The sequence below is a fragment of the Salarias fasciatus genome, chromosome 8 (assembly GCF_902148845.1).
Source record: "Salarias fasciatus chromosome 8, fSalaFa1.1, whole genome shotgun sequence".
NCBI classification, from domain to species: Eukaryota; Metazoa; Chordata; class Actinopteri; order Blenniiformes; family Blenniidae; genus Salarias; species Salarias fasciatus.
This window is the reverse complement of record NC_043752.1, coordinates 2,052,668-2,069,385: the sequence shown is the minus strand read 5'-3', so window position 1 is coordinate 2,069,385 and position 16,718 is coordinate 2,052,668. Positions and strand designations below refer to the sequence as shown.

The window sequence follows — 16,718 nt, the reverse complement described above, 5'->3', positions numbered from 1 at the left end:
TCTAAGGTGCTGTAAAGCCAAACAATATCAGGAATGTGATTATCACAGATGAGATACACAAATGAGGAAAGTGATTATATTAGATCAGAAAATTAAATGAGGGATGTGATTATTGCAGATAAGAAACAAAATGAGGGATGTTTATTTCACAGAGAAGTAAGAATTATTCACAAAGCGGATCAAAGAGAGCACACAGTTTCAAGACTTATAAAACTTCAAGATTATTAGTTATGCACAAAGCAACAAGTAAAGAGTTACCAGAATGTGTGGAGAAATGTTGTTTTTTGTGCTGGAGGTCAGGAAAAGAGCAATATGTGGTGTCAGATTGTGGAATTCATTGTATGGTTGAACATCTGTGCAAATAGAATATTTAGAGTGAATGAACTTGATGAACATGGCTGTCATGTAGATTGTAAATATGTGCATGAAGATGATTCTTCGTGCTATTTAGTGCTGATAATTGACTAATAGATTATCTATCTGTGTATGTATGTTAAAAACATGGGCAGGTATCATAAGATTTTCTTCTTCTGGTTCCTTTTCAGTCATGGAGCTGAACTCAGAAATGCTCCTGATTTATTTTTGCCTTGCTTTGATCTGAGGCTGAGACGGAAATGTGTGAAAGAAACAGAAAAATGCAAGAATCGGAAATGCGAGCTGTGAGAATCGCCTCAGAAATAGAAACATCTGCGCTGATCGCAGATGTTGGCGCTGCCGCCGCCGTTGAGCCAGGCGGCGGGCGGGCACTAGGACCCGGGGCTCGCGGCTCCGTGCAGCCGCAGCAGCAGCAGCGTCCGCCGCGATACGGAGCGGAGGACCAGAAATCTGCAGCTCCCAGAACGAGGAGATGAAAATGATGCTGCCTGGAAAAAGGGATTAATCGTCAGCAATCTGCGCTAAATCCGCCTGTTTCCTCAATGAGCGCCGGGGAGGGACGCGCACGGGCGAGGTCCGCGTCTTTGGAGCTTTGCAGCGCGCTCATGACAGATGCATCGTGCCGCTGACTCTCTCCGCCGCACCAGACGAGCTTTGCAGCGGATGCAGCAGGCGGGCCTTTAATGCGATCTGCTGCTTTTTTTTTTTTTTTTTTTTCTTATTTTTGTTGTTGTTGCGCTCCGCCTGCCGGGATAGCGCCGGTTCGGGAAAAGCAGACATGCCGCCGCTGAGCATCCGTCGCGACGCCTGACCGACCATGATGAAGACCGAATCCACATCCAAGAGCACCGGCTCCGGCTCCACGCTCCGGAGCCCATCCCCGCACAGGAACGCGTACGAGGCGGGGATGCAGGCCCTGAAGCCCGTCAAAGACAATGCCGCCAACGGGGACGTGCAGGAGGGGCCCCGGGGCCGCAGGTACGGCTCCAACGTGCACCGGATCAAGAACATGTTCCAGCAGATGCAGACCACGTCCCCGGCCGAGGCGGAGGGGGAGGACGCGGCCAGGACCGGGGACAAGTCGGTGCGCCTGTCCCTGCCCAGAGCCGGCAGCCTGAACGAGAACGTGGACCACAGCGCGCTGCTCAAGCTGGGGTCCACGGTGTCCGAGCGGGTCAGCAAGTTCGACCCCAAGGCCGAGAACGGCCACCAGCGGGCCTCGTCGCCCAGCTACTCCAAGCTGCAGGAGACGCGCCGCATCTTCGAGCAGCAGCAGGAGCGGCAGCAGCAGGAGAAGCTGAGCACCACCAGGGTGCTGCTGAAGACCGACAAGGCCTCCGGCTTCCAGGACGGCCGGCTGGACGTGGTGGCCCGCTTCAACGGCAGCACCGAGTCCCTGGACAGCCTGGACACCAGCGAGGCCGTGTCCCCGACGGTCAGCCAGCTCAGCGCCGTCTTCGAGAGGGCGGCCGAGCTCCGGAACAACCTCCACCGGCTGTCCTCCACGCCGCCGCTGCCCTCCCGGGGCGTCAGCGCCAAGGTGGGGGTGTTGAACTCCAAGATAATCACCAAGAGGGTCAGTGCCTTCGCGTCGGGCCACCAGGATGAAGAGATGAGCAATCAGAAGGGTCCCCGGGGGAGGGGGACCCCCCCATCCGAAAGCATCAACGGGGATCAGGGTGTCCTGCTCTCCTCTGGACTCTCCAGTAATGTCGGAGAGTCCAACCAGAAAACAGAAAAGACTGTCTCGGATGCGGGCGTCGAGGCCAAAGCCGAGGTCCAACCCGAAGAGTATTATGGGACCAAGGAGCCCAGAAGCACAACGCAGCAGGAGCACATCCGCATCTCGGTGGAGAACGGCGACTCGGCCGCCCAGAAGCAAGGCTCTCCACAGGGCGGCGAGAAGGACGCCGAGGACGAGGACGACAGGACGCTCAGAGACGACCTGTCGGGCCGAGACTCTGTGGATATCAGTACCTACAGCGCGGTGGGCGACGACTTCGGAGGGAGCCAGAAGGACGAGGAGGAGGAGGAGGACGAGGAGGACGACCGCTACGAGCCCGAGTCCAGCTGCGTGGAGATCGCCGCGCTGCCCGCGGAGGAGGACCCGCCCCCTTCCAGGAAGATCCGCTTCAGTGCAGAGCCCATCAAGGTGAGGCACGGGAACACCTCGAGAGGGTGCGTCTGGAAACGCCGCCTTGATAACCGTGCAGAGGTGTGGCTCCTGAATACCGATTAGGCATCAGTCCTTTCTGTTTCCCGTTCTGCGTTTGGAGGCTGAACGTGACCTTCAAGCTTATCCCGGCTGCAGTCGGAGGTGGTGCGACTGTCAGCTTTCTGCTAATGAACTCCGTCAGCTTGTGCCGGTGTCAGACTCATGCTGACATTTTGATTTTACCCAGCTTTAACAGAAGGCTTTGCACACTGCCGTGCCCCCCCCTCCTCCCCCCTTCCCTCCCAGTTAGCCTCCTGCTAATGGATGCTCCTGCATTCCTCTGTGCGGCTGACACGGCGTAGATGCTTATCTGAGAACGCTGTGGGGGCTGCTTCTGTAAATAACTGCAGGGGGTGGAGGGACAAAAGATAAAAAAATCACAACGCAGCCTGCGTGATGATCCCCGGTTTGAGAGCCGTGGATTCTCTGCTTCAGAAAATGAAAGGCCAGCAGGCAGTGCATGGGTGAGGGATGGCGTGTGTTTGTGTGTGTGTGTGTGTGTGAGAGAACGACAGAGGAAGTGTGACACGACTGTGATCTCCTCCCGGGCCGGGGAGATAAGAGAACAGGACAGACGAAGGCGAGGAGGAGGAGGAGGAGGAGGAGGGGATGTGAAGAGTCTGGGGCTTGTGTAATGATCCGGAGGAGAGCATCAGATCCTCTCCAGCTCAGCGCCGCCGCCGCTCTGCCTCCAGCCCCGACACCGGGCATCACACACATCTCCCTGAAAGCTCTTCCAGCTCCTGTCCCACATCCAGAGAGTCCAGACTCAAGCTGCCACGGCTCCCTTTTATTTCCTGCACATCGCCCACAAGCGCTTTGGTGACGCCGTTCGACAATTCAACATCCAGAGCTAAAAATAAGGCAGGATGCTCAAAAAGCATTCCAGCAAAAACTCCTGAAAGCGCTCTCTCAGAGTTATGACAGATACCGACGATAAATAGAGCAAAATAACACTTCAAAATCACAGTTTGACAGCTTCAGATGGAAAATACCTTCTCATTCCTTCAGTGAATATTAACAATATTTCACATTTTCTTAAAAAAAAAATGCCTGCTATCGTTCCAGAAACGTTTGGCGTTTACACGGTAATGTTTCTAAATGATGTCTGTCAGTGAGCATGTTGGGCCACTAGTGGGGGCTGTTGTTTGTTTTTGGAATGAAACTACCCCACAGGCCAGTTCTCGCCCCCGTTAACGTTTCTGACGCCTTCTGCCTGAAACCCAGAGCGTCAGAAGGATTGTGACGCCCCGATACTGAAAACCAAGAAGAAGCCAGGTTTTGACCTTCTCAATTTAAGCACAAAAAACCCCCCTAACCTATTATAACTGCCATCTTGTCTTATTCTGATGATTGTTTGAGATTATATCAATTTCATGTTTAGCAAAAATCTGAAAAATTACACACATCAGCGGATATAATTTTGATTATATGGGGTTAAAACCCTTTTGACACTCGATACGTTTTAGCTTATTGTGACAACATGTTGAATATTCTGAGGTTAAGACCTGTTGATATGAAAAAACAAGTCGTAGTTGAATACAATAATTAAATAATGGGTTACAATTTGAAATAACAGTAAAGCGGACAATAAAACAACTGAGTTATCACCTATGTTAATTCTATATTTTCTTCTCATAAGATTAGACTTCAAAACAGTGGATCGCTATAATTTAAATACTCATCAAAAACCTTGATTTTTAAAAAGATTAAAAGGCAGAATGTGTTTAGTGCAGCAGTTAACTGCTAATCTTAGCGTGAAACTGTTTTTCCTGGTTGAAACATGACAGAGTTAAGGTTAGGTAGGATTAACGGTACAATGGCCCAGATCCCTCTGACGGCTGTATTCCTCCTGCATTAAATCACACAACCAGTGTTTTCAATAAATATTTACATTCTTAGTTTAAAGTAACTGCACGGCACAGGGTTTTGCAATATGGAAAAACAAGAATATTAAGTCACAAAAGTGCAGATAAAACAGAAATACCTCACGTAGGATCCTGATTAAAGCATGTTCTGAGGTGAACGTGTTCGTGAGCGACACATTATTCACACTGAGACTAAATAAAGCTCAGATCGGTGTGGTTTACAGCGGTGTCTGGATGAGTGCAGTGAATCACCGCCCGTTGGTACTTTATTCAACAGCACTAATGTCGCTTTAGGTAAGTTATGCAACAGCTGTGCAAACTTTAAGGACCTGTTGGCACGACAATGTTTCCAGTGAAAATGCATCATTTTTGAGTTTTCATCGTCAGTTTAGGATCGATGTCAAACAGGAACAACACGAAGAACGCGTGATTTTATCCTCGCGAGGTGGAAACGAGGAGGAAACGCCGTGCTGTTCCGTCACAGTTCATCTGCTGTGATGGAGCTGGGTCTGAGAGCAGCTCCTCCGGAGCGCCGTCGCTCAGCATCAGTGAGGCCTTTGTTATGGAGATGGATGGAGTGGATGAGAGTGAAAGGAGGGGTGGAGGGGGGCTCGAGGTCAAACGGGAGGGGCGTCATTATGCAGCTCAAATGTCATGCCACTGTATCTGTGGACGCTCTGAAGTTGCACACAGTCTCTTTTTGCTTTTCCCAAACAGGAAGTGTCCATTTTTAGTGCATATTTCGCCTCTGAGCAACATTTCGACCACAGCTGAGGCTTGCTGCAGTGGAGCTCCTCTGTCTGTCTCTGGGTGGAGTTGACACCGCGCTCTTTTGTTTTTGCTGCTCCCGACGCGCTCTTCTGTCGTCGTGCCGCTGTCAGTAAAAATAGCAGCGGCATTGTTCTGGTCGCAGACGTCCTGCGTTCCCTCAGCCTGCCTCCTCGTCGAGCGCAGGAAGCCGCCTCTCATGTCTTATTTAGTCCTTTCGCTTGTTTGTTTTGGCTTCGTCCTGGTGTCGTTCGTAATGGTGCCTCGTGGCATGTTGTGATTTTTAATTATTTACCCCATTGTGGAAGGAGAGCTTTTCGTGATAAAACCGTCCCTCCTCCAAAAAAAGAAAGAAAAAAAAAAAAAAACGTAATCTCTGCTGGATTTGCGCTCTGTTCCCTCCAAACCAGAAATAATCTGATTTATTTTTCATGCGGCAGAATCACCTTGCTCACTCATCACTTACACTTCTTCTACCCCCCTTTGCCACGAACACACACTCACACACACTGCTTGAGTGCTGGCAGCCAGCTCACAGACACCTATGATTTTCTTTCTCGGTGTGTTATTACCACAAACACCGACTGTCCTCACGTCACCGTGAGCTGAAACTGTTGAATTTTTGATCACTTTCAGAGGAGAAACTGCGGCTTTTACCTCAAACTGCACCTTAGCGGTCAGCCAGCGAGACAGAGGTGCGCCGAGCTTTAAAGTGAACTCAGTTCTTCCTGATATCATGTGATGCAACTGAATGAACAGTTGGTGTTCCTTCCTGAACGCGAGTGTTTCTGTCGTAACCATGCCTTCACCAGAACGAGCTGCAAACACCAAAGACAGATCAGTTCATCAATACACTTAACGTCCAGCAGCCTGAGGGCAGAATCAACTTTCGGCCCTCGGACCTCATGTTTTTACACCCCTGATCTAAAAGGACCTACATCAATAAAATTGTGTAAAATCAAATGAAATGAAGACAAATATTGGAAATGGAAAGGTGGGATTTGCCGAGGAGGAGGTCGAGATGAATTTCATCTTCCCTGCAGATTTAATGCAAACACTGTCAGGTTAAAGTAAACCAAGTAAAGCAGAGCGTCTCACACATTCAGCTGCACAGCATTTTAGTTGAATATCTCCTCTTCTCAAAACTCAGTGTCATTTTCACCAGATTTATTTGTTATGTTTGCATTTTAGTTATTGCACTGATTTATAATCATATATACTGATTATAACATGATAAGTATTATAGACGTTATGAACAAGATATAACAAGTAGGGACACTGTTAGTAATTAAGGTAGATTTGTGTTGTGACATATTTTCAAATTGTGCCACATATTTAAGAAGTGTGCATTTGTGGGATGAGCAGCAGCAGCGCTCCTGTGGGAACCGTTAACCGCCAAACACACTTCTCTTACTCTGTTCTCTCTTATGTTTGGTTAAAGCTTTAAATATGCAGGAAGACTGAGGATACGTTTCTGACCCTGTCATTTGTCACAATATGCTAGTGTATGGAGGAAACCTACATTTTCTCTCCATTGAAGTCAGTACATTAGGAAATAGATAAATTCACATCCTTGTATGAATTTCCAGAAATCTCAGAGGCCAGAAACTGAGATTCAACTCAATTAGACTTACAGTGAGAAACAACAATAGAATAGATAATTTTGATAAGTGTTTGATTTTGTGAAAATATAGTCCCACAACAAAGAACACCTTCAAATTGAAAGGTTTTTGTATTATTGTACCATATTTCCATTAACAGAACATATTCCGTGTGTTTACATGGAGCTTTTCATTCCTCTATAAATCCAAATGAAGCCTAATTCCGCTCTAAAATGACCATGGAAACGCCCGAAAACTTTATTCAGAATTAAGTTTAAATCCACACAGACCGGCGGGTTTATTCTCCTTTGGAAGCAGCATTATATGCTAATTAGGCGCGACTTCATTCTGGTCATTCTGCGCATGCTCCGTCGTGATGACGCAATTTTCCAAGATGGCGGCCCGCAATCCGCGTTTCTACTTGTATGGATACAATTTATTTAACGGCAGTTTTAGAAGAATCGGATATAATGAAACGAGCGAATGGTGCTTAACAACGCGGACATTTTCAAAGCTGGAGCGTCAAAGTTAATCGAGAAAGAAAGACGAGAAAAGCGCTCTTTACTTCCGGGAGACGTTACGTCACGGCCATCCTGTCCAATCAGAACGCTTCGCAGACCCTAGCCTGAGAAAGGATTTAATCCTACGTTTTTCTCATGTAAACATGACGCTCATGAGTAGAACTCTGAATTACTTAATTCAGAATGAACCGATTCCGAATTAAAAACACCATGTAACCACACTGAGTTTCAGACCCCCGGCTTGGTTTATATGTCTCAGATGCTGCATAATAATTAAGGTCGTGCAGTTGAACCTTCTGACCCTGTTCTGGTTCTGGTCCCGGCCCTCGCCCCCCCACCACCCCGGTCGGCGCTAAGCCCCAACAGGACTGCTGACCAAGACTGTCCTGCCAAAACAGAGAGGCTTTGGAAAGATGAACTCATATCCACTTTATTGGCTCGGGGACGAGCGTCACGGCTGTCCGTCCGTCCGCCTGCCGCACATCTGGATCTGGATTAACTCCCAATTTCAGGAGGATTTGGAAACAGTTTACCTGCCACTCGTTCAACCGTGGCCGGCCGGCAAACACAGTTAATGTCGTTAAAAGTAAAAGTGCTGGCATCCAGCAGTTTTTTCTCAAACCTTAAATCTCTCATCTGATTTACCGAGATCCTGCACAGAACTGCACGCTCACACTAAAGTTTCACAACAAAGAAAAGTTCAAATCTGAAGGTTATTATGGCACCTTTTTACCTTTCTGGATGAAACTGGGTTATTTATGGGAACCGAACAGAAATTTGTTTGACAATCGACTCTTTTTACATGGAAAGTCCATCAACACCATTGGATAACTGGATAAGTCGACTCGTTGGGACACTTCATATGTGCATGTTCAAGCTGTTTTGTAGGATCTAATGGGAGAAATGTTCTATACAATCATGAAGCTAAACAGACAGTATGTGTTATTCAGCTTCGATCTTCAGTGCTTCCTGTTCCTGGGTCAGCTTCCTCAGCGCCTGTGTGCAACGTCGCATCTGTTTTGCGCGTGCAGAGCGTCGTGTGGTCGGACTTCAGAGCGTCGACCGGTCGAAGCGACAGGAGGAAGCAGTGTGGCTGCAGCAGAACGCCGGGCGAGTGGAAAACCTCCTCCCCACGTCCCGTCGGCCGAGGCCAGAATTAGATGTGTTTTTTTGGGGGTGAGGAGGGAAAGAGAGGCAGCGGTGGATGCTGTGGGGGGGAGCGTGGGGCCGGAGGGGGGGTTCAGACGGAGCCACGCCGCTGTGACGTTGTCACATGGTCGCTGTGACTCTCTGGCTGCTGTTCGAAGCCTTTTCCAGTCCCGATGGGCGAGAGTGGCTGCAGCGAGCTGCCCACACAGCTTTAGTAGGACGTCCCAGCAGAAGGGGGGGGGCGGTATTTCCTGACCATCTGTTAGCTCCTCTGACCTACTATCTGCCACAACTGGAGCAGCGCTTCACCCCCACCCGCCCCACCCACCCCGCCGCACTGCCTTTAATCCCAATGTTTGTCTTCCAAAGACAGCCGCTCACTGCTCGTGGAGTTCACCTACCGCCCGGCGGGGTCGGAGGTCATCCCCGTCTGTGAGGAGGCAGAAAGTGGTGGTTTCCGGTTCAGGACACCGGATGTGTCGAACTTTCCCACGGCGGTTTGGTTCGACATGTTTGATCTGGTGAGGCATCGCGGGGTTACAAACAAACAAATCAAACGTGGGGGAATTGAACCGGCAGCTGCGGCCCTTCGTCGTTCATCTGAAGGAGGCGGCCACGTGAGAGCGTCGCCGCCGCTGCCGCCGCAGGGCTGCTGTTTTATGCACGATGCAAACAGTGTAATCCACATTCAGTTAATCCCTCTAAATACAAAGGTAACCTAAATCAAAAGCCATTAGACTTCCTGCTCTCTGCCTCCTGCCTTATTTAGGTCCTCTGGGATTGTTTTTTTTTTTTTTTTTCTACATTAGATACATATATATGTGAATCCACATCATCCGAGAGGTCTCACTTTAAATCAGGGAGCGAGCCGCCTCGTCGCTGTCAAATTAGCATTAGTCTCACATTCTGGCAAGGTTTTAAAAACATGCTCAATATAACAGTCACAGGAGAGGTTTTTTTGGGGATATTTCACTGTATTTTGCACCAGAAAGTTTTTATTTTTCTGCAGTAACTGATTTATTTTGGTGAAAATGTCTTCATTTTCATCACACAATGTGATTATGCTCATTTTGTATTTCTGTTTATCTGTTTAGCCTCGATGCTAAGCTAAGATCAACTGCACAGAAACGGCTGCATTCCTCCAGTCGGTGAACATCCTGTCCGGTCTGATCCAGGTCTCTGCCGGATCTGCTGAGACGGCATCGTGCCGTCTCGCCGGCTGAACCAGTAAAGGCCAGTCTGAACCGGGAGCGGCGTGTTCCGCTCTGCGTTGCTGTTTTCCAGCCTGTGATGAGCGGAGTGTTTCACACCGGAGTCCATTACTTTGGGTTCGGTCAGCCTAAAAGTAGAAGCAGGAGTGTGTTCAGCGCTCAGCGAAGCACGAAAATACAAATGATCCCGAATACATGAGAGGAAGGAGGGGCTTGTTTCCTTTTTCGAGCGACTGTCAGGACTGACAGGCTCTTCACTGTGTGGTTGCCATGGAGACGGGGCCCGTACTGTATCAACCGCTGAGCGGCGGCGAGGCGACGGAACGCCACTTTTATTTTCTCTGCCAGAGATGGAGGAAAAATGCACGGAGATGTGAGAAGGCGCACGGAGTAAAAGCTCGAGGAGAGAGTGTGAGAGCGTTCCAGCAGAAGAAGTTTAGAAATTAAATCTAAGGAATGTGTGAAAAGGAGAAGGTCCGGCTCTGAATGAGAGCAGCGAGTGGAGCGAGCAAGGTGCTGCATACATAATCACCTTGGAAGACTGAAAGTGAGGCTTTTAGAGATTCAGCTTACTCTGTGTGAGTGTGTGTGTGTGTGTGTGTGTGTGTGTGTGTGTGTGTGTGTGTGTGTGCAGCAGCTGCGCAGGCCCTCCATTAGCATGCTGGAGGCGGTTATGTAAACGCTCACGCTGTCAGACTGGACTGAATGTGGGAAGTTGAGCCCTGAAAACGGCCTCTGTCTGCCTCCATGAGAGCTGCGATTGATTCCGGCCGACCCACCGAGGGTTCGGCCCCACGAAACCCCCGAGAACCTCCAGGGAACTCGCTCTGCGGCCTTCCCTCCTGAAATCACCGAATTATAAAATATAATATATATTCAGCTCTATTCTGTGTGGAGCAATGCTGAGAGGAATTTTCCTAAATAAAGTATTTCATGGTATGATAACAGTATTTTGCGTTATAGTGTCTGTATTGACCGTCGGTCTGTGGCCCCCCCCTCCAGGTTTTCGCCACCTACCCCAACGAGGACTACGACAGGCGCAATGAGGACGTGGACCCGATGGCGGCGTCGGCCGAGTACGAGCTGGAGAAGAGGGTGGAGCGGCTGGACCTGTTCCCCGTGGAGCTGGAGAAAGGTGAGCCCCCCCCCCTCCCAGAAGTGCTGCTTTCGCCCCCAGTCCTTCCAGCGCGCCTTCCCCTCCCCGTTACGCTGCATTAATATAAGAGGAGCTGCTATATTTAGAGCTGTGTACAGGGCAGGTTACACGGGAGAGCATCTGTGACCATGAGGAGGATGAAGGAGGCGTCACATCCTCATCCTCCTCTTCCTCCTCACCACAAGGTCTGAGCTCCGTGGGTAAAGAAGCTCCCAGAATTCACCCCTGATCCTCAGACGGCCTCCAGGAGGGTTCAGGATTGATTTCAGATCCTAAAACTATTTTACAGATCGTTTTTTCTGGACCACGTGTTTGATTTAAATGCACCTCTTTGACAAACTGTACTGAGCGTTTCAGGCTGAATCTGACTGGAACAGATTTTCATTCTGGATTAAAACATCAGAAATCATGTTTTTATCCTTGTAGACAGATTGTTCTCTTTTGCTTTTGTTTTGAAAACACAAAAACAGGAGAACATGCATGCGGTGTGTGTCAGGTTGCTCCGTTTGTTTTTCTATTTTTAACTGAGTGTAAGTAAAAATGGCAAAAGGATGAAATCAAAGGTCAGACGTCTTATTTTAAAGTTCTTTAGTGTGCGTTTCGCCCTAGAATTTACATTAATTGAATATTTTCCGTCTTAAACTGTATTTTTGGATTTTGGTCGTGTTTGTGATACGTCGAAGCTTTTTAACAAGGTTTATGTCATAGTGAGACGTTGAGTCCGTCTCTGCTGACCGCTGGACGTCCTCTCTCTGTCAGACGGAGACGGGCTGGGCATCAGCATCATCGGGATGGGAGCCGGGGCCGACATGGGCCTGGAGAAACTGGGCATCTTCGTCAAGACGGTGACAGAAGGAGGCGCGGCGCACAGGGACGGCCGGTGAGTCGAGCGGAGGAGGAGGAGGAGGAGGAGGAGGAGGAAGGCGGGGCTCACCTGGAGCTGGCGCTGATCCCTGAACCGTCTCCTCCAGAATCCAGGTGAACGATCTGATCGTGGAGGTGGACGGGACCAGCCTGGTGGGTGTGACGCAGAGCTTCGCCGCCTCCGTTCTCAGGAACACCTCAGGGACCGTCAAGTAAGCGGCGCCGCTTCCTGTTCCGCAGAGAAATCACACGGATCCTTCCAGGCCCTCTCTCTGCAGGGAAGGACAAGAGTTGGCCTTCACACCTGCAACCTTTACGACCAAAACAGACATTTTCATGAGTTTCCATTAAATGAATTAGTCTGGAGTCACATAACCCAGTACACAGTTGTTCTGCTGAAGGGCCACATGTGGGTCCAGAGCCGCAGGTTGAACACGCCTGATATAAACTCTGCAAAAATGTAAAGTGAGAGTCAGATTGGATGAAGAAAGTGAATAAAACCACTCGTATTTCCCAACACGCAGAGAAGAAATCAAAGGAAAAAGGTTCTAAATCAGAGAACAGTAAAAGTCACTTAATCCAGTTTTTAAGTAAATTAAGAAAGTAAGACCAGAACATGTGTTCTGCAGTGAGCGCGCGCACGGCGCTCCACCACATCCTGCCCGTGCACGCCACCAGACTCCGCACTCACGGGTCGTGATTACAGCCTTCGCTTCCCAGACGCTCTGGAGAAGATCGAGCGCAGTCCTCCTGAAACGCCAGAGCGCTATTTGCAGCTCTCTGGCGTTTTGGCGGCGGCGGCGGCTCCTCCGAGCGCCTTTCGTCATCCTCGCTCGTTCATAACCCGGGGGCCGGCGCCGCTGGCCTAATTGTTAGTGTTGTGTGATTTGTGGCGATCGGCCGCCTCCCTGACAGCTCCTGCATTATGAATCGGCTGACCGAGTGTTAAAGAGCGTCCGAGCAGGACAGTGTGTGTGTGTGTGTGTGTGTGTGTGTGTGTGTGTGTGTGTGTGTGAGCATTTAATTACCCTTCAGGGCAGCAGAAATTGAAAGGCTGCAGTCATAACCGTCTGTGGCTGTGTGTCTCTCACACACACACATACACACACACACACACACACACACACACACAGAGCCGCTGTCGCTCAAGGAGAAGTGAGATTTGATTCTGAAAGTGTGTTCAGGTCTAAACAGGAAGTGCGTGTCGTCTGCAGAGAGCTTTAATGAACGACTCTCAGGAGGAGAGGAAAACGCCGATGTGTGTAATCCAGAATGATCACAAACACACACACACACACACAAACACACACTCTGTGCTCCCGGCGTGTCGGCAGGTTCGTGATCGGGAGAGAGAAGCCGGGCGAGCAGAGCGAGGTGGCTCAGCTGATCCAGCAGACGCTGGAGCAGGAGCGCTGGCAGAGGGAGATGATGGAGCAGAGATACAGCCAGTACATGGAGGAGCAGGAGGTGACACACACACACACACACACACACACACACACACACACACACACACACACACACTTCAGGATTACAGAATATATCAGAGGATCATTGTGTATAGTCGTGAGCGTCTTTGTTGTGGTGTGTGTGTGTGTAGAAACGTGTGTGTGTGTGTGTGTGTGTGTGTACTCCTAGCAAAAAGCCGCACTGCAATAAGCTCTGAAATGAGGGCAGATCAGGATGACTGTTTTCCTCTTTCTGCGGCCCGATGCGGCTTTTTGCTTCGTCACTCGTTCGTCGACTCCGTTAAACCGGAGTGTGTGTTCAGAAACTGCTCTCATCTTCATCTTCATCGTCAGAGAGGAAGATGATCCATTCATGAGCAGACTGAAGGCTCCTCACATGCAGGAGGTGGAACTGAAGGAGGGCGTGTGTGTGATTGTGTGTGCTCAGCGCCATCTAGTGTCTGTTCAGTGTCACGGTCCAGAGGTGTTGATACATTTAAACGTTGAAGAAATGAATAAATCCTGGTTTCAACATCAGCAATGATCCTCATTCAAACAAAATAAATGAAATTTCTTGTATTTTACTGAAACGTAGGGATTAAAAGTAAAAATAGAATAACATAAATCCAGCTCTGCTAATTTTATTTCAGATTTTCTCTTCTTCATTAGAAGTACTCTGAAAGCCCCTTCAGTGCGTCAGGCGTTGACGGATCACCTTTCCCCCCGCAGGGCGGCGAGTACGGCACGGACGAGGAGGAGGACGAGGACGAGGAGGCCAGCCCGCCGTATCCCAGCGCCATCGAGGTGTTCGAGCTGGCGGAGAACGAGGACCTGTCCCCTCTGGAGGCCGACCCCGAGAAGCTGGCCCACAAATACAAGGAGGTGAGTCCGCCGGGCGGCCGGGCGCGCCCCGCCGCCGCGGCCCGACGCTCACGCGCCTCACGTCTCCGCCCCGCAGCTGCAGATCAAGCACGCCGTGACGCAGGCCGAGATCCAGCAGCTGAAGCGAAAGGTAAGCCCCGCCCCGGCGCCACGCCGCCGCCGTCAGAGCGGGAGCAGTGACGAACGCCGCCCGTCTGCAGCTGCACCACGCCGAGCAGGAGAAGCAGCGCTGGCGGATGGACAAGGCCCAGCTGGAGCACACCCTGCAGGAGAACAAGGAGCGCATGGAGAAGCTGGAGGGCTACTGGATGGAGGCGCAGAGCCTGTGCCAGGCGGTGGACGAGCACCTGAAGGAGACGCAGGCGCAGTACCAGGCGCTGGAGCGCAAGTACAGCAAGGCCAAGCGGCTCATCAAGGAGTACCAGCAGAAGTAGGTTCAGCTCCCGTCGGAGGAGGAGGAGGAGGAGGAGGAGGAGGAAGAGGAGCTCAGCGGTGTCTCCTCTCTCTCTGCAGGGAGATCGAGTATCTGAAGAAGGAGACGCAGCGCTGCGCTCAGGTGGGGGCGGAGGCCACGCTGCTGAAGGAGGAGTCGGGGCAGCTGCAGGAGCAGGTGGGGCAGATGAACACACACTTTCTGCAGCTTTCTCTCCCCCACCGCCACATTTCAGAGCGTCAAGCTGAAAACAGAGGTTCAAATCAGCCAAACTTCATTTATTCATCATTTCATCAGTAAGATGCAGCAAAACACACACACCAGAAACAGTCTGCTTTCTCCTCTTCCTGTGACCTTTGCCCTCTAATATAAACAGCCCGTGTCCAAATACCGCCACCATGTGTCCAAACCGCGCAACAGCAAAACACACTTCAATAAACCGAGCAACCTGCCAGCGAAGAAACCACGTCAAACCTGAGCTAAAGCCGAATTTCTGAGCCGTAAATCTGAATCAGAATCAATCAGAGATTTCTTACAGACATTTCAATCCTCCGTCTCTTTTCACATATTGATCCTGAGGCACATCATTCCATCATTGTGTGTTCATTGGGTGTAAAATACAGGTTTATTGTCTGGAATTAACAGATTGTTGTGATAAAATCTGGGTGAACTCACAGTGACGGGGCGTCTTCTGTCTCTCAGGTGGCTGATCTGGAGTGTCGGGTGGAGGAGCTGAAATCTGAACCTTTATAAGCCTTTTTTTCCCCTGTTTTACATCCAAAACCTGTCCTGATGGAGTCTAACAGTAGGACGAGTCTCATGTCTGCTTTCTGTATCTCAGCCTCCTAATCCCATTTTTACAGCTTTTATTTCTTTCTGTTGTTTTTTTTTTTTAACATTTATGAGAACATGAAGAGTTTTCTCATTACAAACAAGACTGTGGAGCTCTAGATGTTACTCTTCCCGTTTCTTTTTTCAGTATTTAATCCCCTAATTTGTGACTTGTGTCGGACCGAGCTCTCTGCTTTGGTTTTTTTTTTTAATTGCCAAAAAACCCGAACTCCTTTCCCCCCCCCCCCCCCCCCCTTTTTCTCCGTTTGGTGACCTTCTTTCTTTTCTGACTTTGTACAGATGTGAAACTGTGTGGTTTTAACAATTGCTTCGGTTTGTAAAAAAAAAAAAAAAAAAAAGTTTTAATGTGTATAACATTTAACATAATATAAAAGTGGCGAGCGCTGCGGGTCGCTGTACATTTGAGGTGGTGGAGATGACCTGGAGGATCCGCTCGGACTGAATCCACTCCGTTAGGGATCTTATCACGTAACCTTGAGAACCACCTGCTGCCTACCTTTCAGAAGTGTTTTGTGTGTTTTTTTTACACCTCCGGGTTCCAAACCCTGCCCCTCAGCCCCCCCCCCCCCCGGAAAAGGGACGCCGGAGAACGGTTAGGGCCGGTCTTAGTGAGGACTACTGAGGAACGACTGGGACGCTACCAGCAGCAGGACCAGCTCGTCCAGCTCCAACCAGCAGCTGCACACGGACAAACACTGCCAGGTTTCTACCTGATTCAGTTTACGCACACTTTAAAAAAAGTAAAAAAAGAAAAAAAAAGAAAAAAAAAAGTCTACTTGTGTCAACGGTCATACCAGTATGTTTGTATAGTTCAGCTCGGACTGAAATATTTGAATTTTACTTAATATTTATAATATAGTCGAGTTGGGAAATTATGAGCTAACAGAAGGACAAAAACTGACAGAAGCAATGCAAAACGTAACGTCCAATAGACTTAAGTTATTCTGTGTCATGTTGAGAAAAAAAAAAAGAAGAGAAAACGTAGATCTGGATGACTACAAAAACAAAATTTATGAATTAATTGAAAAAAATGGGCATGGTTATGAGTATTTTCATAATATTAAGGCTTGTACAGTGCACATGCTTTGCATTGTATGTTTTGTGGAATAAATGGTCAACAGTGGTGCTGAAGATGCTTCTTTTTTTTTTTCCTTTTTTGATCTTTCAACAAGCCGACACACATTTAGTGCAGGGGTGTCAAACATAAGGACCGTGGGTCAAAACTGGCCCTCGAGAAGCTCTAACCTGGCCGTATGTTTTTTTAAATCACGAATTTAACACCTTTCGGTGGAACTTTTTTTTAAACTTGATTTTCTGCCATATTTAGGTTTTTCTTCCATCTCAAAAGAATAAGTTTAATTTCTCTTAACTGAGG

The 16,718-nt window shown here is 49.1% G+C and overlaps 1 protein-coding gene across 1 annotated transcript; it reads left to right on the top strand.

Moving 5' to 3' along the window:
- The first annotated feature begins 793 nt into the window (after positions 1-793).
- LOC115393185 (neurabin-2-like) lies at positions 794-16,466 on the top strand. The gene is made up of 11 exons (XM_030098045.1): positions 794-887; positions 1,145-2,527; positions 10,711-10,843; positions 11,624-11,744; positions 11,836-11,940; positions 13,063-13,195; positions 13,906-14,058; positions 14,135-14,188; positions 14,259-14,488; positions 14,572-14,668; positions 15,194-16,466. Exons 2-11 carry the CDS (start codon positions 1,193-1,195, stop codon positions 15,242-15,244), a joined length of 2,412 nt encoding a protein of 803 aa, XP_029953905.1. The 5' UTR covers positions 794-887; positions 1,145-1,192; the 3' UTR covers positions 15,245-16,466.
- The last annotated feature ends 252 nt before the right edge of the window (positions 16,467-16,718 follow it).

Excerpts from the sequence above, each read along its gene's own strand:
- LOC115393185 (XM_030098045.1), top strand. The coding sequence starts at position 1,193 with ATGATGAAGACCGAATCCACATCCAAGAGCACCGGCTCCGGCTCCACG. Across the intron at positions 14,059-14,134 it reads TGGCCCACAAATACAAGGAG|CTGCAGATCAAGCACGCCGT; the intron begins GTGAGTCCGCCG and ends TCCGCCCCGCAG. Across the intron at positions 14,489-14,571 it reads ATCAAGGAGTACCAGCAGAA|GGAGATCGAGTATCTGAAGA; the intron begins GTAGGTTCAGCT and ends CTCTCTCTGCAG.